The sequence below is a fragment of the Thamnophis elegans genome, chromosome 2 (genome assembly GCF_009769535.1).
Source record: "Thamnophis elegans isolate rThaEle1 chromosome 2, rThaEle1.pri, whole genome shotgun sequence".
Lineage (NCBI taxonomy): Eukaryota > Metazoa > Chordata > Lepidosauria > Squamata > Colubridae > Thamnophis > Thamnophis elegans.
The window spans coordinates 138,564,416-138,592,125 of NC_045542.1; the positions used below are offsets into that span (position 1 = coordinate 138,564,416).

General features: G+C 39.5%; 1 protein-coding gene across 13 annotated transcripts in view; it reads left to right on the forward strand.

Annotated features, from left to right (window-relative positions):
• The window catches only part of CADPS (calcium dependent secretion activator), a 440,774-nt gene extending 414,594 nt beyond the window's left edge, over positions 1-26,180 (forward strand). For all 13 annotated transcript variants that reach the window (XM_032210572.1, XM_032210571.1, XM_032210579.1 and 10 more), the window contains 2 exons: positions 21,314-21,418; positions 24,877-26,180. In XM_032210572.1, coding sequence (XP_032066463.1) covers positions 21,314-21,418; positions 24,877-25,056 — 285 coding nt within the window. In that variant the 3' untranslated portion in view covers positions 25,057-26,180. The remainder of the gene's footprint in view (positions 1-21,313; positions 21,419-24,876) is intronic.
• The last annotated feature ends 1,530 nt before the right edge of the window (positions 26,181-27,710 follow it).

Sequence of the window (27,710 nt, forward strand, 5' to 3'; positions counted from 1 at the left end):
GTAACAGAATCATTGCTTAAAGAAAACTACTTAAATATATGTGGGCACTCTAATAGGGTGAAATGCTATTCTAATGGGTTTATGGGTTTTTTATTTAGAACTACAACATAGATGTTAAATATTAAAGTGGATTTTAATGTCATCACCAATTACTATTATCTGTCATTTGATCCTATAAGATAATTTGAAGAAAAACTTTTTAATGCACTGAATTAATGTAGAATGTGTGTTTCAATAAAAATAAATGTCGGTATTTCTAACTTTTTTTAAAGATAGAAATATTTCATCATTGGAGCAATTTGCTAAATGGCTCCTTAATGTTTTATGCAATTCCCAACCCCTTAATATTTCTGATTTATTTGGAATCTCAACCAAATCAAACTTCTATGATACATGAAGTCAAACCCTGAAAGATTAATTAATGGCTGTTATCTTTTCATGGAACCAGTGCAATCACCTTACGGACTTTTTGCATGAAACATAAACAAAAAATGAAGTTAGGATTTATGGATTTGATGATTAAACAGGATAACTTATAGAAAGAAGAGAAATAATTTTTAACCATAAATAATAAGCACATTTATAATTGTACTTAGAATTGCTGTACAGAAGATTGGAAGCCACTTCTTCTTTTTTTAAACTTTCTTTTCTATTTTTATTTCCCTTTCTTGCAATTTTAACTTTTTTTTCCATTTTCTTTTTTGTTCCTTTATGTTAGTTTATATTAGTTTTTATCTTCAGTTAAAAAAATATTGATATGTATATACACACACATATATATGATGCAGTGTGTGAGGTATTAAGAGCATAAGAGGAACTGTGATGCTTTAATTGGAGACAATTATTTATTACATTTTTTTTATGGCCTTCTTCTTGACTTAGGGTACCTTTTAGCAAGGTAACCTAAATCACAACTTCTACTATTTCTGAACTATTCTGAACTATTTTTTTATGTACTGTGTAAGAAAGGAGTGCTTCCAATGGCAGAACGGACTGTGGTGTTAGCAGATTGTCTCTGGCCAAGATCTTTCAAAGAAAGTCAGTCAGTCTCTTGAGGGAGTTAGCTCTTATTTGATTGAGGTTGGAATCAATGTGCTGATTTTGGTAGTGTGATTCTGTTGCAACAACAAAATATTTTCTTACTAGTCCTCGATAGCCGTAGAAGGATATTATCTGTACCACAGCTTCCCCTTGATCAATTTGATTCCACATATTGGAAATTTAGAAATTTCGTCTTCAACAGACAAATGTGTGTTTAGTCACACAAGTTGAGTTTCTCAAAAATCAGGTTTAAGTAGTCCCGGATTTACAACCACTATTGAGATTCAGATTGTAATCATAAATTGTTGTAGTCATAAGCCAAGTCACCATGTGAGCAAAATTGATTTTATGATGGTTTTGAGAACGGTTGTTAAACCAGTTACCACGGTTGTTAAGTGAAGCAGGCGGCTGTAAATGTGAATCCATTTTATCCAGTGGGTGTTTTGTTTTGTTTTGTTTGGTCAGAAAGCAGCACAAATCCTCACGGTATGCGATCATGTGACCTTGGGCATTGCAACCAGTCATACATGCAAGCTGGTTGCCAAACAGCCAAAGGGTGATCATGTGATTGGGAGGGAGGGGTTTGGTGTGGCAGTCATAACTTTTTTTTCCCCATGTTTTAAAAAGTTTTATTACATATAAAAAAAATCCATTTCTTGGTAAACCATGTGTTGTCTGCATACAAATAATTTTGAGAAATAATAATCATAATATTTACAATAATATTCATCACAATGATATTGGACTCATAATAGTAGTAGTAGTAGTAGTAGTAGTAGTAGTAGTAGTAATATTTGCTTATCTATTTTAATAAACCTTCCTTATAAAATTGATCCTTCTCTTATGTTCTTATATTTCTAACTTCTCTTTTTATTGGCTAGCCATTGATCAAATGATTCCCATGTGGCCGTCATAACTTTGAGGACAGATTGTGAGTCACTTTTTTTTGAGCCTGTCATAACTTTGAACGGTCATCAAGCAACCAGTCATAAAATCGAGGACTACCTGTGGAATTAGAAGTGGTAATTCCACTACAGTGGAAATCATAGAAAGCAAGATCTTCTCCCTTGTGTTGTGCAGAAGCTAACTTCTGCTGCTCTTACCTTGAACGCAGCTGACAATCCATACCTTTTAATCAGAAAAATTAACACAGTGGAAGTCCACTGTTCTACAAAGGGTACTTTGTAAATGTTATAAAACCTTTCTAAACAGAAAGAGACCTTCCAAGCAGAAAACATTTTTTTTAACTTGGAGGACTTTAAATGCCCACAAACTACTTCTTCTCTTTCATTAGAAAGGTACCTTCTATTTTTAATTATTCCTGCGGATGCTTAGTTATTTTTTCCCCTCTTTTTCCCCCGCAAGCAGATTTTTTCCTCCTTTTCCCTTTATGGGTCATTGTGATTTCTTTTTTGATATTTTGATGAGGTTCTACAAACTTGGTTTTTTTTAATCCTCACCCTCATTGGTAACCAAAACAGGCTTTGAGATACTGAGATCTTTTTTTTAAAGGAAAAAAAGACAGAGAAAAACTTAAAAGTTACATGGCAGGAAAAGAAGTCTTTGGTTGGAAAAGAAATAAAGGGGGGGGGAATCAGGCTAATCAAAGTTAAAATAAAGTCTTCCCCCCCCCTTTCTCTCCAGATACTCCTGTCTATAACATGTTGTTCCTTATAGAAAGTGGGATATGGTGGCATTTGCTGATTAACTTGCTCGACAAAAGTGACAGCTGCTGAGGGTGTATGTAGATAAGCCGCACAGCGCAGTTCCGCCTTTGTACATCTGTCAGCAAAAAAGGAATACTAAAGAGTGAAAAGAGGCAAATTGGTCCCAAAAGGCAACCTATTCAACATAGGTTTGCTCTATTCAAGCACTCGCTGTGAAACTCAAGTACTCGCTAGCTTATTCAATTTCATTCACTCTTTAGAACGAGCCCACAAGTGTTTAATTTCTTATGCCTGTGAATAAAAGGTTGAAGGGAGCTTGGATTTTTTTTTAAACACACACACACACACACACACACACACACACACCAAAACTATATTATTGTTGCCGCCGCCGCTGCTATTATTATTACTATTTAGCCTTTGCATTAATTGTTCAGATTTGCTGATCGGTATCCACAGCATTAGCTCATTCGCTAGTTTTTCCGTACATCCTGGTGCAATTAAATTGGAAGACTCTGCAGCAGGAATCAGCTTCTCAGTGACTTGTTTAGGACTTGTTTTCCACTCTGAAGGTAGAAATTTCTCTTCTCTGGGCATCATGGAAAGAGAGGGGTTTCAAAAAGACCTGCTGCGATTTAATAAGGCCCTAGATGTGATGTTGGGTTGTTATTGAATTTTAAGATTCCCACCCTCAAGACAAGGATTCCCGAGGTTACATGTCATTTAATTCCCTCTCTTAAGGCGGGGGGAAGGGGGGAGTCCACATATTTTTGGAGCCAGATTTATTTTTGAGGAATTGTGTCCAGGATCCTCAGACAAATGTGGGTGTCTTCATTAAATATAGAATGTGTCTATATTCCATTTATTCCATGGATAGAGAATACTGTGTTTTAAAGCTATAGTTCTTAATAATCTCTTGTACCATTCTGTTTCCCCTTCAACTGACACGAGCAAGTTTTGATACCCATTATGAAGCACAAGCGCAATGAAAGGAGCCTTGTAGTATATGGTAGGGACTGCTAGAGTAGATGATAGTAACAATAATTATAATAATATACACATTTTAAAGGGAGCCATTGACATGATAAAAGAGGTGAAGTAAACAAGTGGCATCCAAGGTTATGAACACTCTGAGGTTACACTACCTGGGATACAATTGACCCAAAATTGTGTAGAAAACAGAAATTGTCAAGTTGCTATGTCAGAATGCCAATGTGCTTTCAATGTATTGGGATGTTGAATTGAATATTCAATTGAATTGAATTCAGTGGCATTGCTGGAGGAAAAAACCCACTCCCCCTATCCTTATATCCTTATCCTGACTTTAATTCCTGTTAAAGATAACAAATTCCAGATCCCAGACATTTTCTTACACATGATTATGAAATATATATAGCACAGACCTATTCAGATTCTGTCAGTTATTATCCTGTATGATATTTATAGAATATATGTATATACAGAATATGTATATTCTGATATCTATTTGTTCCTCCTGATATAACTGATGCCAACAGTATCCAAAAGCTGTCATTTACTGACAGCAACTTGAATGCAGTAAGTTGAGATAATGAACACAGTAAGGACTTGGTTTTTTTTAAATAAAAAAAAGATGAAGATATTCACAAAAATGTACACTTTCTAATAATGAAGGAATCCAGAAGAACAGGGAAAGGCTTTCCCTTAAAATTGAAAATGCAAAAAGTGACCCACAATTATTTGTTGACAATCTTGAATTATTCCAAATTTACATTCAGCTTTACAGTCAGAAAAATACCATTCAGCAACAAGGAACTTTATTAGTCCCAGAGCTCTGGAAAAATTTCAGATGGAGATACATTTTAGCTTTTTCAAATAAATGAAATTTGGAGGAGTTATCATCACCTGTGATGATGCTCTAACACACCTTCTTCCTACATGTGAAGGTTTTGTGATAATAATGGGGGGGGGGAGATGAATTAGATAAGAACATGGGTATCATGCAATTCTATTAAATTTGTTTCCTTCTTTCCATCTTGGGCATTCTTGTTGCTTAGATGCCACAGAATAAGAAGCAGAAAACAAGTGACTTAAGTAATTTGTGCTCAGTATATTCTTTGATATGCTAGGATAAGAAACCAGAGTTAAACAATGTTTTCTGCAAAAGTGAGTCACAGGTCTCTAGACCAGTGTTTTTCAACCGTTTTTGTGCAAAGGCACACTTTTTTCATGAAAAAAATCACGAGGCACACCACCATTAGAAAATGTTAAAAAATTTAACTCTGTCCCTGTATTGACTATATATAAAGTAATTTTCCCATGGCACACCTTACACTATGTCACGGCACACTAGTGTGCCGCAGCACAGTGGTTGAAAAACACTGCTCTAGACCACATTTCAGGAAAAAAAGGAAAAGGCAATAGACTCCATCTTGATTTGATTACAAGGCTTTGCTGAGAGAATTCAAACATGTGTGAGTCTCTCCAAAGATTAAAGAGTGTCTTGGACACCAATGCCAACTTTTGAAATGCAATCATTATGCATTATTACTTAAAAATTCACATTTTGTAGTTTTGGGGCCAAAGGTAGAAAGCAAAGGGTGCAAAATGCACAGAGATGTTAATGTTAGCAAAGTTGGCATTTCTTTAGTAACAATGCAAATCTGTTAAGACAGATTTGAAATCAATTGGTAGGATTCTCTTGATTGTCAATATAAGTGAACTTCTCTCCCTGTCATCAGTACTGAGAAAAGTGCAAAAGTGCGGAGAACCTGAGGATACCATGGTAGAAAAAGGAAGAGACTCCAAAGGGCTGTCATTTTTGTTCAGATATTGATTTTATGAAATCATTGACCTAGTAGTCTTATCTGCTGGAAGTAAACTTGGATAATGCCCAGAAACTGATTGTTAATCTCTTTCTTTGATCTTGAACGGAACTGCCAGTTATGATATAGCATCCAAGATAGTTGCATAAAGAAATGCCATAAATATTAATAAATTAATTAAGATAAATTAATGCCCAGAAACTGCCATTTTGATATCCTTTGGCCTAATTATAAATACTTAGCCCTAAAGAAAATAGGTCACCAGGACTGACAGTTGCAGGAAATCAAACTGAGCTCAGAGTTGGAGCTGTTTTTTTTTTTTACTAGAATTAAGAAAATAATTTGTCTTTGTTCTTTCTCTTTGTTGTGATCAGTATTGCTCCATGATTCTGAAATTCCTTTACTTCCAAACTCAGCTGAATTCCAATAAGGAACTTTGCTATGATAACCACTACATTTCCAACAAGAAAAAGTTCATAATTCATTAATGGGATAAATACATTTAGGATGTGAAGAGGCTGGGTGCTTATTAGAATAAATGAGACTAATCTTTCCAGAATCAATATGAGATTTAGGCTGCTGTCCAGCTGTACGTACCAGACAGGACACTTTCTTTAAAGCATTGATAAATTGCTCAAAAGTGTATTTTAAAAATATATTTGCTAGGCTTTCATAATTTATGGTGAGCTTATCCGGTTAAAGAAATCTTAATATATAACTACTAATATTTTAATATATAACTACTGAATATGGTTAAAAAAAACATGGGAAGAAAGGAAGGAAGGAAAGAAGGAAGGAAAGAAGGAAGGAAAGAAGGGAGGGAGGGAGGGAGGGAGGAAGGGAGGAAGGAGCAAGTGATGCATGTATGTCATTATCATGCAAATAGCATGATTAAGTAACATGCATCATTCATGAGACATAAATGTAGCTTCTAACAGATACCAATAGTGGAAACGGATGTTGCTTTACAAGGGATAGTATGGTGGAAGAGGACTTTGCTTTTCCTATTCCAATATTTGGAGAATATATCCTCTAAGACATAGTTTGTTTTCTGCTATTTTTATTCATGCCAGCATTGAAAATATTGCTTTCATGTCCCCAATCAATTAATCTGATCTATGTAATACATAGGATACTTTATTAGCTTATGCAAGGCTAGGTATCCTTTGAGAACCTGATTGGCCATAAAATATTCCTGAGCTTCTAAGGGTTCCAGGAACCCATCTAGGGATGCAAAATAATTCAGTAGAGTTTTAGAAGATGGAGTGGTTAAGGAAGTGGGAGTGATTTCTGTCCTGGACATAGATTGATGATGAACATGATCATGACGGTAGGTAGGTAGGTAGGTAGGTAGGTAGGTAGGTAGGTAGGTAGGTAGGTAGGGAGGGAGGGAGAGAGGGGGGGAGAGGGAGAGAGAGAGAGGGAGAGAGAGAGGGAGAGAGAGAGAGAGATTAAGAATGCTAACTTTCATCCCCATTATGGACAACCTTTAAAATTACTTGCTGTTGAGGCTTTAATAAGTGGAGGTTTAAGAATGGTATGGAGATGGAGCAAAAGAGAGAAAAAGATCCTTCAGCTCTCAGGTCCATTCATTGTAGCCTTTTTTGAGCATCTATGCCCAAGAATCTCAGCAGTAGATATAGATCAGATCAGCAGATCTCAAGATCTTAATATGAACTCCTGATGGATTTCTGCCATTTTCATATTTATACCCGCAACAGCTGAAAACGTAGTCCATGAATTTAGGGGGAAACACACATGTCATGCATGTGCTTGAGATTTATATTTCCCCGATCTGTCAAAACTGGGAGACAGAGCTATTTTTTCACATCCCAGAAAGCCCACCATTCATGAAGAAGTGTCCCCTCAGTTCCTTTCCTTTTAGACTCAGCAGGATCCCAGGTTCCTTTATTCCACTGAATGCATTACCTTCCAAACACCTTGAATTCAAAAGTCGGACACCAGAGTCCCTCTTTCAGCCTTTCAAAAGAGATTCTGCAGCCTGGACCAGAAAGAAAAGGTCATCTTATCCCTGTGATTTCCCGGGACAGAGAATCTGCCACGGTGACGCTTAATAGGTTTGAGCCAGGGTGGGTTCCGGCTGCTGCTACTACTGGTTGGCTCAGGGACATGCCACGTGCACGCATGTGCAGTACTAAAAAAAATGCTTCTGTGCATGCGCAGAAGCAAAAAACAAGATGGTGCTACCATAGGCGCCGTCAAGGGAACCGGTTCGGGGGCATGGCAGGCCAAGTTACTAACTACTTGGCCGAAGCGGTTCAAACCGGCAAGAACCCACCTCTGGTTTGAGCAGCCTGGATTCATTCTGGTTGGAAAGGCCAGAACTGAACTCGAGGGCCGTGGTGGTGTGAGTTATGGTTATGGAGCACCATCACTCAGAGTTTAGCTCTCATGGGCATTAGAGCACATCACAATGGGCAAATGGCAGTGGTTAAAGTAAGCAGGTAGGAGGATTATGTTCTTTTCTCAGAAATCTCTCATGTCTTCTCGTCTGTTTTAAAGGCTCCTCGGTTGCCCCAAATCCACCCAAGCAGCCGCCTGCTGAGTAATTTCGTATGTTTAATCTCTCACCCTTCCCTACAAGCTTTTGGCTAATTGAGGCATCCATGGCCTAGAAAAACTCCATTGCGAGGCAGGGAGAAGAGAAAGAAAAATGTTCTTTCAGCCGACTTTTCTAAGACCTTTGTGAATGGCAGAAAAAATGCCTGACTGAACTGCATCGGGCCTTTGGCTTAATGGTTTGTGAGCAAGAAGGACTCTCACTCTCTCTCTCACTCTCTCCCTCCCCCCCCCTTACACACACGCGCACGCACACACACACACACATTTACTTTAACTTCCCCCCATAAAACTTGTCACTTCAGATTGCCATCAGCCACCACAACAATAATCATTTCGTGCTTATTGCTAATTGCAAGCACAGCTGAGGCCCAGCGGGGGACTCCTTGCACAGTCCCAGGCCTTTATACCAGCCTCAATCTGTTGTATGGCACTTGTTCACACACACACACACAAAAGCTACCAGCAAAGGCAGAAAGAGGCAGAGTCACAGGTTTCTTGTAATCCTTCTGCTACCCTGCTGACAATTCAGCCCCATAAGCATTCCTGGTTTTGTCCGCTTCTTTTACAAAAGCTGGAGTGACCTTAAGCTTCTCCTGTGTGAGCAGGCCGCTTCGGTCCACCCCCCCACCCACCCACCCACCCCCCGTCACCACCAACCTCCCAGCAGCAGCGCCCGAGGAAGAATAGGGCGGGAGCTCCTTCAGGTGCGTTAAGAAGCCGGGCTGCATCTGGCTTCTGAGATTCTGTTTGCAGAACCCCTGGAGGGAGCTATGGCTTCCTGTAACATGTAAAATGTGAGTGTGAACTCAGGGTTCATGGCAAGGAACAGGAGGTCAGGCTTCCATTCAAATCTATGAAAAGGAAACCAGAGTTTGCAGATGTTCTGGTGGATGTGTAATGACACCACCTCCCTCGGAGTACAGGAACCCAGCACAGCTTTTCAGAAAATGTGCAGCCCTGCCATCGCCGGGTGTTACTTTTGCAGATTTATTCATGCCATTTTTTTTTTCCCTTGTAAATTCGGAGGCACATTTAGGACTTCAATAATACCGCAGACCAAGAGAGAGTGATGTTCCAAAACTCAAATCTCTGTAACAGAGGCTGGGATGATCAAGCATTATTGGGTGTAGTTTTTAAAAAACCTTTCTGGGTTATTTAAAATCGTTTCATTGTGATTTTTTTCCCCAGGATTACAAAGCTTGCCGTTCCATTTAGAGAGGTGGAATGACTGTTAATTCTGAGGATTGTGAGAGGGAAGCAACTTGCTTCTTATTTAATGTATTATTTTTGTACTTTGATTACCCAGAGAGCTGCTTATGAGATTTTCTGCCTCATACACCAAACTACCTTATATAATATGCCATTCGGTTAAGGACTAGATTACTGCAGCTTTAACTCTGGCAGTAAAATGTCTCCACATGGCTCTAGCTATTCTCTGCAATTGTCTTTGCCTACATACAAATAGACTAGTATTAGCTTCTTTCACACCAGATAGATCTAAAGCAATCTCACAGTGATTGGGTTGAGGGGGGGGATAAGTTTTCAAACATTCTCTGTAGCTGTGGCTTTATTAATTGATTTGTGGGTTCATTTCTGCTTTATCAACCCAGTCAACCTGGGATTTGAAACCTTTATTACCTAGTGCAGGATATGAGAGATATTCTGTTTAATTAGGAGTGTAATGCATCTTAAGCTAATCTTCAAATCTGGATGGATGGATGGGAAGGAAGAAGGAAGGAAGGAAGGAAGGAAGGAAGGAAGGAAGGAAGGAAGGAAGGAAGGAAGGAAGGAAGGACTCTCAATTGACAGAGACAATTCTGCATGCTTGAGTTACTTGGATGGTTAGTTGGGATTCTTTTTAACTATTAAACTGCTCTATCTTTTCAACAGGTCTTAAATTTATCAATTGATATGCAGGGTTGTCCCAACGACATTTTTCAAAGCATGACAGCAACTACCATCATAGCTAGGACTTTAGACATTGAAAAAGCCACTTTTACCCATAGAAGAAAGGCAATTGCACTTCGATGTCACCGGGACTCCATAACGTAGAGAAGTGGGAAGCAGACAGGCAGCTGCAAATGCCAGGACCCAGCAAAGGTGTAGAAAGTTTTATTCCTTTGAACCTTCAGTTTAGAAACAATTCAATTGTATCATTATGTCCAGTGAAAAGTGATAAGATATCATGGCAGAAGTAGTTTACAGGTAGTCCTCAACTTATGACCACAACCGAGCCCCAAATTTCCAGTTGTTAAGTGAATTTTGCCCCATTTTACAACCTCTCTTGCCACGGTTATTAACTGAATCATTAGCAATAGCAATAGCCTTGGACTTATATACCATTTCACAGTGCTATTACAGCCCTCTCTAAATATGCAGAGTCAGCATATTGCCCCCAATAATCTGGGTCCTCAGTTTACCAACCTCGGAAGGATGAGTCAATCTTAAGGTGGTCAGGATCGAACTCCTGGAGTGAGCAGTGAGTTAACCTGCTATACTGCATCCTAATCACTGTGCCACTACGGTTCAGTTATTAGTCATTGCAGTCAAGTTAGTAGCATGGGTGTTAAGTGAATCTGGCCTCCCCATTAACTTTTCTTGTCAGAAGGCCTCAAAAGGTGATCACATGATTTTGGGACACTGCAACCATCATAAAGACAAGTCAGTTACCAAGTTTCCAAATTTTGATCACATGACCATGGGAATGCTGCAATGGTTGTAAGTGTGAAAAACGATCCTAAGTCACTTTTTTTTGTGCCATGGTAATTTTGAACAGTCACTAAAGAATAGAATAGAATTATTTATTGGCCAAGTGTGATTGGACACACAAGGAATTTGTCTTTGGTACATATGCTCTCAGTGTACATAAAGAAAAATGAAATAGAATACATTCATCAAGAATCATAAGGTACAACAACGCTTAGTGATAGTCATAGGTTTTTAATGAGCAATCAAATTATACTAGGAAACAAATAAAACAATGTAAGTTGTAAAGACAGATACCAGCAATATGGTTATAGTCACAAGTGGGAAGAGATAGTTACTAGGAAGGAAAGAACTGTTGTAAGTCGAGGACTACCTGAATAGCCTTTTCTTGCTCTAACAGGTATGCCTGGAAATTTAATCAGTCCTTTCCCTTTATGGAAACCTGCTCCTTTGCTTCCCATCTGGCCATCCTGATTGAAGGACCAATTCAATTCTCCACCAGGGAAAGGAGCTGTTTCAAGAGTTTGGATGTTCTACCAGCCAGAGTTAAGAAAGTCCCAGAACAGTTCCTTTGGCCTTTTCGCACATTCCCAACTATCATCTTGAGTTCGCTTTGTCCTTCCTCTCCTTCCCTTCTCAGCAGCCCTCTTCTCTCGGCCTTTTAACTCTTCGGGCATTAAGTTGGAGGGGGGGATCCATTCCCTGATGATGTAACTTACTCTCAAGGATGAGGAGGTGTTCCCTTCACCTCCTCACTGAATAATAAAAAGGTGTCTAAGAAGGCAGGCAGACCTTCATCTCAGAGCACAATCACATTGTGCTAAATGTGCTGAATTTGCTGGCTGAATGTAGATGAAACAGTAAAGTCTCTTTCCTCTTGTCTACACTTCATAGGAAGTTCTGATTGATTGATTTTCTGGGTAAGCAAAGAGAGAGAGAGACAACAGGAGTTTGCCAGAAGAATTCAACAGGAGGATGAGAGGGCAATGATCAGAGAAGCTATGTGTTCTGAAAGAGTGTATGCTAAGCTGTGATGGATATGGACAAACCATATATTGAATGGCTGCTGACTGCAAGATCTCTATCCTGCTGTGTGCTTGGTGCTGGTTATTGAGTGACTGTTTGCTTTAGAGTAACCAGGATGTGAAAGGGGAATATAAGACAGCAAGTTACAGCAAATGAATCTCACTAAGCAACTGAATTAAAAGCAGTAACCAAAATGTGCTACCTTGTTTCCCTGAAAATAAGACCTCCCTGGATAATAAGCCCAATCAGGCTTTTGAGCGCATGCGCTAAAGTAAGCGCTCCCCCGAAAATAAGGCCTCCCCGAAAATATTGCAACACAGCAGCAGCCATGGGGTGATCACGCTCTCCACCTCCTGCACCTCAAAAATAATAAGACCTCCCCGAAAATAAGGCCAAGCACTTATTTCAGGGGTTAAAAGTAAATAAGACCCTGTCCTATTTTTGGAGAAATCCGTTAATAATTTTTCAGTTACGGGTTTGTATTTGGTGACCACAAGAATTTGAGGAGGGAACAAGAAGAAATGGGAGTCTAAATTTGTGTCCTCTAGTGCTTGTGACATGTTTGTCTTCCTATCTGAAAATAATCTAGGGCAGAGGTCTCCAACCTTGGCAACTTTAAGACAAGTCCACAAGTTGCCAAGGTTGGAAACCCCTGATCTAGGGTACTTTGCAGCAGATTAAAGTTCACAGCAGTCCTTGAAGAAGATGTGAAAGCATTGGGCTAATGTCTGGCCATATTTTGGCCAATGACAAAAGAAAGGAATAAGCAGTTCAAAGAAAAGCTGTGCAACTGAAATGATATGAGCAATTCTTTATAAGGAAGACAGAAAAGAGGAAACCAGTGGATGAAAATAACAAGAAGAAAGAGACATAGAAGATACTCTGCTGTATTAAAACTTGGCAGTTGAAAGCCAGCTATAAGCATTCAAAAGAGGAATGGGAGACAAGCTGACCTCTGTTCATGTCGGAAGCACCTAAGGTGCTTCTTGATTGAAAGGATTAGCTGGTGACATCATCTTTCCTCGGTTGATGACCTGTTGGGAACTTCTTTCATGTGCCCTTTAATGTGCTCATCAAATGGTACCTATCTATCTACTTACGACTACATACTTTCAAACTTCTAGGTTGGCAGGAGCTAGAGCGAATAATGGGGGTCCCCCCATCCTGCAGCAGCACTCATGTCTCGAACATGGACTTTCTGATCATCAACCCAGCATCCTAATCACATGAGCTGCCATGCTTCAGGAGACAAACTTATATATCCTTAAAAGGCAGAAAAAAATACAACTCTGCCCTTTAAATAAGGCGAAAGGAAGAGTCACAATTTTCGGTAACCTACTACTTATAAAGAATGAACATAACAATGTTTTAGACAGCATCTGAGTTGAAATACCCTATTGACCAAATGTCCTATGCAATCGAATTAGCAAGCCAATTAAGTGTAGGATGAACAGAATGACATTTAAGTGCATCTCTCTTTCCCTTTCCCTCTCCCTCTCCCTCCCTCTTAAAAGAAGGATCACAATTTCTCTGCTTGCTCTGGAATGACCTGCCCTCAGCCCTAACTCTACCCACCATTAAAAAAAATAGCAATAGCAGTTAGACTTATATACCGCTTCATAGGGCTTTCAGCCCTCTCTAAGTGGTTTACAAAGTCAGCATATTGCCCCCAACAACAATCCGGGTCCTCATTTTACCCACCTCGGAAGGATGGAAGGCTGAGTCAATCCTGAGCCGGTGAGATTTGAACAGCCGAACTGCAGAACTGCAATCAGCTGAAGTAGCCTGCAGTGCTGCATTTAATCACTGCGCCACCTCGCTTCTAGTAAGAGTTTGCTTCTTCCCCTGGCATTTGGTCCATTTGTTGTCTTTTGATTGTTTTCTTATTGTATTTGGTCACTAGGCTATATTTTATATTGAGTATGTTTTTAATGATTCTTTTGTTATGGTTCTTTTGAGGAGGTCTTGGGGGGAATTTAATATTGTGAGGGGTCTTTGAGGATAATGTAGTGGTTCCTTAGTGATTTGTTGGTTTATTTTTAGCTGACTGTCTAAACAGAGTCACACTTTTTAATTGGGTAGCCCCATAAATCCAATAGCTAAATGTGTTGAATAAGACTTTCCTTTTTTCTATGTAGAGTATAGGATTTCGATTATTCCAAAAATTACTTTATGGCTCTGGTGGAATGACACAGACATAATTTCAGTTTTTGCACTCTTCAGTCAGTTGATTGGTGGGGGCACAGATTGGTTCATGATATTTTTTTCTACCTTCTCTTAGCATTCCACGTTTGGCAGAAGTGAAGGCAATTATTATATTGCCAGCTTCAAACCACTTTGAAGGGATCAGGTAGTACCAACAATGTGCAAAATCTAAAAGGTCTGTCACTATATTTAAAGCTTCAGTGCTGCTGTTGATAAAAATAACTCCCATCGCTAAGAAAAAGGAATGAGTTCAGATAAAGTAGAAGCTCTTTTTCATATTATCACAAGGGTAGGCAGAAGGGCTTTTAAAAATGAAAACAACAAAAGTTACGAGTTTTGAAAGTTACTCAGAATTTCATTCGTGAGATAAATTGACAAAGCCATATACCTTTGGGTATTATGTATTACTGGAAGAAAAGTGTGTGAAATTCTTCTGTTCATGTTGGTTGAGAATTACATGAGCTGAAATCCAATGGGAAGGTCTCTGATGAGGAAAAAGCTGTTCTAAACAAACTAATCATTTGTGGTAAATCTAGACTATTTTCTATACAATTATAGTAGGGATCCATGAGCAACCATAACGGCATTGTTAATTATTTAGAAAAGGTAAACAAGGGAATTATTCTGAGAACTGGGAAAATGACATTTTTGAAAACTTATGGTCTAGTAAAGAAATGTATCTATTCATTTATTGTTATCCATTCTTTATTATTTTTATACATAACTCAAAGTGGTGAACATACCATAACTCTGTGAGATAGGTTGATTCAGCTGGCCCAAAGTCACCCAGCTGGCTTCCTACCTAAGGCTGAACTAGAACTCACAATTTCCCAGTTTCTTACCTGGTGTCTTAACATCCAACCAAAATTATCAGTCTTATCAAACTTAGCACTGTCATAATATATGGGCATATGGAAAGAAGGCATCTCTAAAATGGTTACAAAAGCATAACATTTACTTTCAGTTTTGGATCTCTTCATTCTAACAATTCTCCCAAATAAATAGCATAAGAACTCAGTGACTCAGATTGCTTAGAGCAGGGGTGTCAAATTCAAGGCCCGGGGGCCGCCCTCGACCTGCAGGATGCTTAGGTCTGGCCCACGGGGCCTCTGCCAGCAAAAACGGAATTCAGGAGGGCTGCGTGTGCCCCCCCCCCGGCTCCATTTTCGCTGGTAGAGGACTAGCAAAACAAACTAAAAACAAAACAAAAGGAGAAATGTTTTCCTTTTTGCATTTGAGCATGCATGAAGGGGTGGGAAAGGAGAAAGAGGGGGAAAGAGGAAAGACAAAGGAATGGAAAGGAAGATGGGGAAAGAGCAAGGATGGAAAAAGAATGGAAAAGGGGAAGGAAGAAGAAAGGAGAATGAAGAGGGAGGGAGGGAGGGAGGGAGGGAGGGAGGGAGGGAGGGAAGGAAGGAAGGAAGGAAGGAAGGAAGGAAGGAAGGAAGGAAGGAAGGAGATTATAATGAGAATGAGGGAGGGTCTTAAAAAAAGCCTTAGCACTTTGCCACCACAAGTGCCCCCAACACGAGTGATGTTGAGCTGGCCATGCCCACCCTGGCCAGGCCTACCCCCGGCCCACCCCACCCCCATGAGATCAAACACAACCCTGATGAGGCCCTCAATGAAGTCCTTGGGAGAAGGGCGGCATATAAATCTAATAAACCTAATAAACCTAAATCAAGTTTGACATCCCTGGCTTAGAACCATTCCTATTTGAGAAGCAAGGTGATAGAACAGCTAAGAAATGGAACCAGGCCTGGAAAAATCCAATATTTATAATCCATTTTTAAAAAATCACTGAAGAACTTTAGGCCAAGTATTCTTTCTTAACCCCATCTTCAAAATTGGATTTCAGAATGTATGTAAAATGTAGGGAGATTCCTCATATAAATTGCCCTGAGCTCTTGGAGAAAGGCATGTAGCATGCAGGAGTTCTCAGGACCCTGACTATGGAGGTAATCTGTCCACGTTGTCCTTGAACCAAACCAAATATCAGCATAGGTGTGTTATTAGCTCTGTGCAATAAAAGGTGAAAAGTGTTACTTTGGAGCCAGGTTGAGTTCTAATTAATGTGACTGGAGCATGGAAGGAAAAATGTGGTAAAAATAATATTGGCCTTCAGTGCCACTTCTTTCTAGCAACATAGGGCAGCAGATCTACAGTATCTTAACTGCTGTGTTGCTGTGTTTCTTCCCAGACAAAAGCTGATGGACAATACTATCTCTTTTAAGCAAGATATTATTTTTCATACATTTATATAATTGTCTATGATGTAAACAGTCTTTTATCCTTTTTATGTATTACACTGATGTTGTGCTGGGCCATTTGAAATGTGCATTCTGGGGGGGCAAAGGCTCTGAATCAGTGGTGGGATTCAAACATTTTTACTACCAGTTCTGTGGGCGTGGTGTGGCGTGGCATGACGTGGTTTGGTGTGTGTGGCAGGGGAAGGATACTGTAAAATCTCCATTCCTTCCTCACTCCAGGGGAAGGATACTGTAACATCTCCATTCCTTCCTCACTCCAGGGGAAGGTTACTGCAAAAACCCCACTCCAGGGTAAGGATACTGTAAAATCTCCATTCCTTCCCCACTTCAGGAAAAGGATACTGTAAAATCTCCATTCCTTCCTCACCACAGAGGAAAGATACTGTGAAATCCCCATTCCCTCCCCACTCCAGGGGAAGGTTACTGCAAAATCCCCACTCCAGGGTAAGGATACTGTAAAATCTCCATTCCTTCCTCACTCCAGGGGACGGTTACTACAAAATCTCCACTCCAGGGTAAGGATACTGTAAAATCTCCATTCCTTCCTCACTCTAGGGGAAGGTTACTGCAAAATACCCATTTCCTCCCGATCAGCTGGGGCTCGGGAGGCAGAGAGTAGGTGGGGTGGGGCCAGTCTTAGGTGGAATTTACCGGGTTTCCGAACTACTCAAAATCTCCACTACCAGTTCTCCAGAACTGGTCAGAACCTGCTGAATACCACCTCTGCTCTGAATTTATTTTCTTTAGGTTTAAAATGCCCCTTACCCTTACCTTTGATTGACAGTTTCTTGAGGATGACTATTTAAAATCTGTTCAAATTTTATTAAAGGATAATTTTCTATCTTGACAGAAATATGATGCCACTATCAGTCATAATCAGTCATGTGACTTCTTTAAAATTAAGAGCAGGCAAGGTATCCAAAGTGAAGCTGTCCTGTGGTTGGGTGTATTTTGTTAATGAAGATAATCCACCCTAAATCAATAGTCTTTGCAAACAAATGCTAAGCACGTGCATGAAGATATTTTCCTGAATCCAGTGAGAGCTAGTCTCTATTTAAAGATGGTGACCTTGATAATTGACATTAATAGCACTCAGAAAGTAGCTTTTCTACTGTTAACTGGAGTATAATAGTGCATTCGCATTCAACTTTTTATAATTAAGGCTACAATACTCTATGCATTTCACTCAGATCCATGCAATATAACTTATTTCCATATTAAAAAAAAACAACCAGGCTTGCATTGCCATTTTAATTCAACATATTTTCAGAGCAACTTATTTCTTTTTAGCACTATTCTGAAGTCCCACTGTGACCATTGGAGCCAAGTTAAATCTGTGTAGGATTGCAGCCTTAATTGCTTTATTTCATGAATACATTAATTTTGACAGAGAACAATTGTTTTCACAAAAATGTGTCAGGTAGTGGGAGTAAGCCAAATACTACTAATATTGTTGTTTAAGAGAGAAACATATTTTTAAAAGAAAAAAAAAGAGTAGCACATTAATCTGAACTTGTTTAAAATAAATGCTAAGGAAGAGCAAACAGAGGCGTCACCAAATTTCTGAACAACTTTATGTCCAATCCTAAATTGTAAGCCATGAGCTGTCACTGGGATTGAAAAAGTGATGGGGTTACATGGGTGGAAGAGAACAAGTAGCGTGTATTAAACAAGCGATCCCTCATTACCTTGGGATGCAAAGCCGAAGTGATAAATATTTATGAGGTAGCCCCTGCCCAAAAGCCTGAAGATATAATAGGAGTGTTTTCTTGGTGATGGTTAAAAAAAAAAAGGCAGAGCTGAGTAATTTAGAGTATGTTACAGAGTGAAAAACTTACCCTCTTGAATTGGTGTGCAGGACAAAGAAGAAATGTGGGGGAACTGCCTCACAACATAAGCTGTCACACCGCTCCTCATCTGCCCCAGGGATCTCGTGGAGAATTTGGCACCCCTCCATCGACAAAGAAAACTCTAACTCCCCTTCCCCACCCTGCCTCAACATTCATCCATGCCAGGGAAGACATTTCCATTCACAGCTCCATTAATACTGAGAACTACTTCAAGCTCATTATTCAGTATTGGTTTAAGGTTGCTTTCTTATCTTCAATAGATGACCCACTAGATGAACTATGGGGGGCGAAGCTTTTCCCCAGGATGCACATGCCAGAAAATATGCTGGGTACCTTGATAAAAAGTGACTTGAGTAGAGATGGCTACTATGTATAGGTAGTTTTCAACTTACGACCACAATTGAGCCCTGAATTTATGTTGAGAAATTTGTTAAGCGAGTTTTGCCCCATTTTACGACTTTTCTTGCCACATTTGCTAACTGAATCAGTGCAGTTGTCAAATTAGTCACACGGTTGTTAAGTGAATCTGATTCCCCCATTTTGCTTGTCAGAAAGTCACAAAGGGGGAATCACGTTGCCCCGAGACACTGTAACCATCATAATTGTGAGTCAGGTGTCAAATGTAAACCACGTGACCGTGGGGGAATGCTGCAATGGTCATAAGTATGAAAAATGCTCATACGTCACTTTTTTCAGTGCCGTTGTAACTTTGAACAGTCACTAAGTGAACTGTTGTAAGTCAAGGACTACCTGTAGTACCCTGGCTTCTTTTAAATCTGTAGCCTTAGTAATGCCATGCTCACAAGTGCCGAAGATTTGGAGTTGGGAATAATAATATAAAAGGGAAGGATAAAGCAGTAGATAGAGAAGTTAAGGTCTTCCCTTCCATGCTCTTTTTGTGCCGGCTTTTCTCACGCCCATCTGGCATGCTTAACTAGAGATGAACACCAAAGAGGAAGTGTTGAGTGGTACAAGATCTTTCCTACCATTGCCTACAGCTGCAAGTTATGTCACTAAAGACTTAGTTCCTTCGTCCAGAAATGCCATCAAGAGTCTGATTTGATTCCAGGCTGGGAAAGAAAAAGTAACATTAGCAGACATAGAGAACGCATGAATTCCGAACCCACGGTCGTTCTTTGACTGAGGTTTATGAGAGCCGTGATTTTCATCACATCTTGAGTTTCGTTGCCATTTTAAAAGGTTAGGGCAGAATGGACTTGGAGAGCTGAAATAGTTTCTGTGGTTCCTCTTCCTTTTCTGATCAACATTTGAATATTGTTGCTTCCACCTCTTCAAGTGTTATTTATGGCTGCATGAATCTCAGGAGCATCATCTGGACATAACATTCTGGCTGGAAAACTTGGCATGAGCAATTTGAAATGTGAATTTGTGTTTCCACTAGTGGCTTTCTGCCCTGCCCACCTGGCTATCTCAGCGGTGGCACAATTGCAAGGGAGACTGATAGATCAAAATCAGCTTAGTGTGTGTGTGTGTGTGTGTGTGTGTGTGTGTGTGTGTATGTATGTATGTATATATATATATATATATATATATATATATATATATATATATATATATATATATATATATATATATATATTATGCTGATAAATAAATAAAGGGAGACTAGTATAGATCTATTTCAAGCTATTTAGCTCTCATCAGCTAGCCACACCCTATGTTGGGAATCGAACCTGTGCTCTATTGCCTCTCAGGCAGATGTGTTAACCATTGAGCTACAAGGCTCGACTCCTTATCAGCCAGCCAGGGTGAGAGGTATATATTTAAAGTCACAACCCCTGGTATGCCCAAATATGGGAGGAAGGTCACACTTCCACTTTCTGTCTTCGGCTCGTCACAAGAGACCATACAGACAGAAACCCAATATTTTTTACTGTTGCCTTTTTGTTACATTTGTTATATTTATGCTGATAAATAAATAAAGGGAGACTAGTATAGATCTATTTCAAGCTATTTAGCTCTCATCAGCTGGCCATACCCTATGTTGGGAATCGAACCTGTGCTCTATTGCCTCTCAGGCAGATGTGTTAACCATTGAGCTACAAGGCTCGACTCCTTGTGACCTTCCTCCCATATTTGGGCATACCAGGGGTTGTGACTTTAAATATATACCTCTCACCATGGCTGGCTGATAAGGAGTCGAGCCTTGTAGCTCAATGGTTAACACATCTGCCTGAGAGGCAATAGAGCACAGGTTCGATTCCCAACATAGGGTATGGCTAGCTGATGAGAGCTAAATAGCTTGAAATAGATCTATACTAGTCTCCCTTTATTTATTTATCAGCATAAATATAACAAATGTAACAAAAAGGCAACAGTAAAAAATATTGGGTTTCTGTCTGTATGGTCTCTTGTGACGAGCCGAAGACAGAGAGTGGAAGTGTGACCTTCCTCCCATATTTGGGCATACCAGGGGTTGTGACTTTAAATATATACCTCTCACCCTGGCTGGCTGATAAGGAGTCGAGCCTTGTAGCTCAATGGTTAACACATCTGCCTGAGAGGCAATAGAGCACAGGTTCGATTCCCAACATAGGGTATGGCTAGCTGATGAGAGCTAAATAGCTTGAAATAGATCTATACTAGTCTCCCTTTATTTATTTATCAGCATAAATATAATAAATAAATATATATATATATATATATATATATATATATATATATATATATATATATATATATATATATATATATATATATATCCCACTTTTATTCTTTAAATATTTGGGAAGCGAAAAGCCCACAATAGATGCAAATGCAGTCTAAAGAAGGTGTTAAACATCCATTCTTCTCCATTCATCTGAAGCATGTCAATCTTAAATAGTAAAGTTATTTTAAATGGTATTATGTAAAGGCAAAGGCACAAACAATATTTGGGGATGTGTTTGAAGGAGGGGGGGGAATCCAATCTGAATTCCAGATTGGGTGGATACTGAAACACAGTGGGCCATATGCTAAGAATTCTTAAATATCAGTGGTCAAAATGTTTTTTCTGTCTTTAAGCGTGCAATTCTGATTTTGAATGTTTACACTGAAAAGATCAAAGCTAGTAAGACATGATCGTGTTCAAAATGTATTATGTGCTGTATATGATTCATATTGTTTGACATGTCCTTGGAGAGCTCTTGCTTATTTTGCAGCAATGGTACACCAGCTCCATGAACATCGTTTGCACTTGGCTAACAGACCGCATGGACCTTCAGCTTCACATCTATCAACTAAAAACCCTTATTAGAATAGTAAAGGTAAGCTTGCTTAATGTATTTATGTAACTTGCAAATAGATTCTGCTCTCAGTCAGAAAGGAAATGAACTGTGCTAATTAAGTCAAAGCTTAAGGTCCCATTTGCACATATGGACCTTAGTCTACATCTGCCACATTGAACAAACTCAACATGATATTGACAAAATATTCATCCAAGAGAGTGAAGATGGAAGAAATAGGGCAGGCAATTGTAGCAATTTGTCCACGCATCAACATCAGAAGTGGGTTGCTGCCGGTTCGGCCCAGATCAGCCAAACCAGTAGTAGCAGCAGCGGGAGGCTCCATCCACCCGTCCAGACACTTCTGTACATGCGCAGAAGCATTGCACGCACAGGAGAATGCCCAAACTGGTAGGGAAAAAAAATTAGCAACCCACCTCTGGTCAACATCTCATTTATTCTTCATCTTCACTACAACTCTAAAGTTAGTCACATTGGGATATTTCCGATACTAGGTTTGGGACCTTGAAAGTCTTCTAGTCCAACCCCCTGTCCAAGGCAGGAATCCTGATTACCCAGAAGTGTAATAGCTTTCACACTAGCATTATTCTAGTTCATTGATGGCAAACCTATTGAGTCTGTCAAGTCAAAAATTTGTAAAATGCCTAACTTGACTCTGCTGGCATCTCTCTTTCCCTCCCTCCCTCTCTTCTTTCTCCCTCCCCCCCCCTCTCTCTCTCACACACACACACACAGACAGACAGACAAACAAAACAATTCTCTATCCCCGCTCTCCTCCCACTCTCCTTCTGATCAGTGGCATTTGGTAGCAGCGCTGAGGCTCTATCTGAAGTAGAGGTCAAGGCCTTGACTTCAATCCTTGAACTCCACACTGCCACTTAAAAAGACTGGTGGTGCCATTCCCCAAGCCACACGAGTCATTGTGGGCCATTTTGGCACATGTTTTACAGGTTCGCCATCACTGTTCCAGGACATTCCATTTGGTTGAATGAAACACAGCCAACCTAGACAGGATCTTATTTTCTTTTGATCCCCAAAACATGGCCTTGGCCTTATTATTGGGGGGGGGTTATAGTTTTGGGGTTGTTGGGTGGCTGCTCTCTCCCGAAGAGCCTGCGGGACAGGAGGATGTGGGCACAGCCTCAGGGGCAAACAGCTGTGTTGCACTGTTGCAACACAGCAGCCATTTGGTGACCACACTCACGAGCAGCCACCCAGCAATCCCCCTCTCCAGCCAGGCAGAGTGCCACTCACTGACCTAGTGGTATCCCGAAGGTGCCAAGCCACATGAGTGCCTGTCCACCCTGTGCCCCCCCCAGCTCCCGCGGCTTGGTGCCTTCGGGATACCACTAGGTCAGTGAGTGGCACTCTGCCTGGCCGGAGGGGGGGTTATCAAAGGGGATTGTTTTGGGGGGAGGGTTTATATTTTTGCCCACCCAAAAAAATCTGGCATGTCTTTATTTTCAGGACATGTCATATTTTCGGAAAAACACGGTACTACTGAAGGGTAGAGAACCATATGAGAATGGACAACTGCCCTGAGTCTCTGCACTAAGTGCTGGATAATCTTTTGTAGCAGAGCAAGAAGTATTTCTTAGGCAGCCCCCTTCTATATGTAGAAAGAGAAGAAAAGATACTACCCAAAATTGTTGTGTAGCAATCTTCACTACTGACTTCACATTCAGTGACTTGAAAGATCCTTAAAAACACATGTCATATCAGTATCGCACACATAATTAAAATAATTTCTCTTACAATAGATGTTGACAACATTTAAAAAGGGTTACACACAAAACAAGAAGCTCTCCCTAATGTAGCTGTGGTGTATGTGTGTGCGAGTGCCGGTATGTGTTGGATGGATGGATGGATGATAATTATTTCAGTGTGAAATCTCAGTGGCTTACATAAAATAATAAGATCTCAGGAGGAGGTAAATACATATTTGATCATTTTTGGTTCCATGTGATATATTTTGCAGATGAGGAGAATTATATACTTTAGAAAAGAAAGTCATGAATAAATTACTAAAATGGTTTTTAATTTTCAAAATAAAAGCAATAGGTATTAGCACATTATTATTATGTGTTAGCTTGGGAACACTGAAAAACACGGGAAGTGTCTTTTGTACTATTAGACTATGTAATAGCCTCTTTTAAAAAAAAATAATAATAACAGTTTCTCTAGGCATAAGAGAGATGCAAAACACATTGTTAAACCATTCATGAATTTAACTAATACTTGTATTTTTATGATGTCATGGAATTCTGGAAAACCAACAAAACCAAAAAACTTCGGAAAACTAGACAATTTTTTTAAAACGAATGGCTTTCTAAGGCACTTCACAGCTCCATTTAGTCTCATAATACTCAAGGAAGGTCTATTAAATGGAAAGATGAGGTTGTTGCTCCTCCACATAACTTAGCCACAACTTTATCAGAGTCATGAAATATACAACACAACAACATCATGAAGCACGTTTTGCTCCTTACCTACTTAATATTGAGACAGTATAAAAGGGGCACAGTTGTTTCATGATTTCATAGCACACCTTCCTCTGCCCTTTGCCCTTATCTACAGTCAACTCTGCCATATCTATGATATTTTTATACAAATGTTTGCCACTCTAGACTTCCATTAGTTTGGTTCACTTCCAGTTTTGGAGTGTGAAATGGGAAGATCCCTCCCTATTTCCATAATTTTTATTCCATAATTATCATTGTGAAGATTTCTGGGCTATGTCATAAAATACTATCTTCCCAAAAAACATTGTTCAGTCTTCCAGTTATTTTTCCCTCTTTATGGAAACTATTTTTGGAAAATCCTAAGAAATAAGAAGTCAGAATAACTGCTATAAAGTTTAAGATACTGTCAGAGGTCTTACTCTTCAGAAGGAAGATTGGTAAGTCTGTAGAATACAAACTCCAGATAACTGTCAAAATCAAAGATGCATGAAAAGCATCCTTTCTTTAAGATTTCCCTCATGAAAGGAAGTTAGACGTATTTAACAATGGCACCCAAATGAACTCCTATTTCATCAATCAAAATGGTTTCCAACCTCATCCAGTTAAGAGTATGAGAACAGACTTCTGCATGTTAACCTTAAGTCCAAATAATTTTCCTCATAAATGGGTACAGATATAATCAATTTGTGATCTCTAACAGATGCACAGATGTGACAGTAATATATTGTACAGTATACATCAATTTAAAATTAAGGAACCAAACCTCTCTCTTGATCGCAATGATTTGATTCAGCACTATCAAATCATTTTACTTTAATTTCTCTATTTCTGCAGAAATGGGTTGAATGGGGAATAAATACTATAGGATAGCATCTATTCCTACTAAAAGCAAAAGTGCTTGAAACATATTTGACAGCTTGAAACCCAATTGCTTCTATTTCTAGGTTGGTTTGGTTTGGTTTGGTTTGGTTTAGGTGTTTGGTCATATTTTTCACAACACAAACTTCTTGATCCTAGAAAACATACAGAGATTTCCGATTGCAAGGAGTTCTGGATTCTACTTTGAATAGTAAAACCTATGACACAGTCCGAAACCGGCTGACTGTAGAAGAAGCCACAGCCTCAGTAAGTGAAGGTGGAGGACTGCAAGGGATCACCATGAAAGACAGCGATGAAGAAGATGAAGAGGATGATTAGATCTCCAGATTTAGAGTCCCCCAACCTGGATGTAGCCTGGAAACCAGTGCATGTAATCTAGTCGGTTATTCAATTAGCCACATTAGGAAATTTTCTGTCTGCTCTAAACGCCCATGGAAAATCTACCAATACAACTCCCATTTTAGCTGTGTGGTTCTTAAGACTTAGCACCTCTGTTTCGATTCATTGAGTTTCCTGATTTCATATCTCTATGTTTATAAGCAATATGGAGCACCATTGTTTAAAACAGTTAATTGAAAATAAATCTGCATAGAAAACATACTAGGTGTGTCCCTATAATAATAACTAAAGTATAAATGACGCTTCATTAATGTACGTATATACATTGATGGTAAATTGTTGTGAAGACAAGTGAAACAAGTACTTTCATATGTTTGTTTCTCTTCTATGGATGCCAACTGCTTCGAAACAGAGTAAGGCTACTACTACTACGAGACACCTACCGGTATTTTGTACATTTGGGGGAGGAGGAACATACACCAGAAGTTGGGATTATTCCTGTTTATTGTACCCAAGCACTTTTCTTCCAAAGTATACAGCTACCTTTGTAGAAGTGACTGACCATTGGAATCTTAGTCATCCATCTACACTGATCTTGGGCTGATCTTGATCACATTGTCCACCTAATGATTCTGAGCAGTTGCTTTATGTCAGTGTCTTGCCCCACTCAATGTTACATTTTGTTCAGAGTTCCAATAACTGTGTTTGTAAAAAGGACAACTTTAATTACAACCTTAGACTATACAGGTGTGTTTATAATAACGAGGATGATATAATAACAATAATGATAACGAACGACAATTTCTTTTCATAGACTGTATCCATAATTTAAATCTCCTTTTGTTTTCATAATGGTTTTTATATCTTGTCATGTACATTGTATTTGGATCAGTAACATGCATGTCCTTGCGTTCCCCCCTCCCCACTATCCAGGAGCTTTTTTTTTGTGTGTGTGTAATAAAGTGGATTCATCTTGCTTTTTTGCCTTATACAAGCCGACAGTTGTAAAAGTGTGGGGACTGTGGCTTTTCAATAAATAACTGTTCAGATGTCCTACTCATAAAACACTGGAGTCTTTTTATGTCTGCCTTAGGAAGAAGAAGAAGAAGAAAACAAACAAAAAAACCCACAAAAAGATTAGTCAATTTAACAAGAATCCATGTAAGAGTTCCTGTCTTCTAGAATAAAGGAATTTTCTTTTCACCTGGGTGGTTTTTTTAAAAATAATTTGTGAACTGAGGGGCTACTTTTCCAATATGCTCTTTAAGGCAGATGCAAACTTCAAGGCGTTCCAAAGAAGCACCACCGAACTCAGGGAACTAGGCTGGGGAGGATGTTCCCAGACAGATGTTTCTCCAAGGCTACCAATCAGAAGGCCCTGTTCAATATCTCTTCATGGATTCACTATTTTTAAAAAAAAAAAAAAAAAAAAAGCTGGAAGCCATGAAGGAAAAACCTGGAAAATTTACCAATGGGAGGCAACCTATGCTGTGAATGAGGCAGAACAGTGATCCAGGAAGGCCTTTCACGCAGTGAAGCAGGTTAGGAGAAAAGTCAAAAGGCTGCGCGCAATTGTGCAGTGCAATTAAAATTGTTCTGCGCATGCGCAGAACTGAAAAACAAGATGGTTTGGGGGCACGGCAGGCCTGGATCGCTGCCGGTTCCAGTGACCCGGACCACCAAATCACTACTGGTTCAGCTGAACCAGTCCGAACTGGTAGGCCATTGTGCCAAACCATCCAAATTTTGAACCTGTGACCATGGGGATGCTGCGATGGACGTTAAATGTGAAAAACGGTCATAAATCACTCTTTTCAATGCCATTGTAACTTTGAACGGTCACTAAACAAGTGGTTGTAAGTTGAGGACTATCTCTATTTCACAGGGTTTTTTTAATGGAAATTCAGGCAGATATGTTGTGTTTTAATTTACAGAGAATATCCATAGGTATGTTTATATTTCAGGGACATTTACAAGGCCATCTAAAACATAAAAGATGATTGATGGTGATGATGATGATGATGATATAACTACAACATAGTAGGTGAATGCTCAGTCAAATAGCTAGATGAAAAGCTGTGAAAATTTTCTGTAAGGTTTATATGATTGCCTACCTTGTAGCAGACACCTCTGGGCAGCTCACAACAATAGTAAAACCAACAATAGTACGAACAAGAAAAACAGAAACAGCAAGAGCGTTCCATGCAACAATACACAAAAGTACATGCACTTTCATACGAAGCTCAGTTCCTTGGACTTCCTAAATATGTTCAAATGATTTTCTTGGCAACAAAATGGAACTGGTTTGCCAGTGCCTCACTAGAGGTTTTTTAAAAAGAGACTGGACAGTCACTTGTCTGAAATGATATTGGATCTCCTGCTTGAGCAAGGGGCTGGTCTAGAAAACCTCCAAGGTCCCTTCCAGCTCTATTTTGATTTGATTTGTATTTGCATGGTTGCAGTATTTTCTTGTTTTAGTTCCCAGTCCACCCAAAATAGCCTGATAATCTCCCATCCAAGCACTAACAATGTCTGTCCCTGCTTAGCTTTCTGAGACATCTTTGGTGGTGTCATTCAGCTGGGCAAGCATAAGGATGTACTCAAACTGAGCTCAGCGCTTGATAGCAACATGG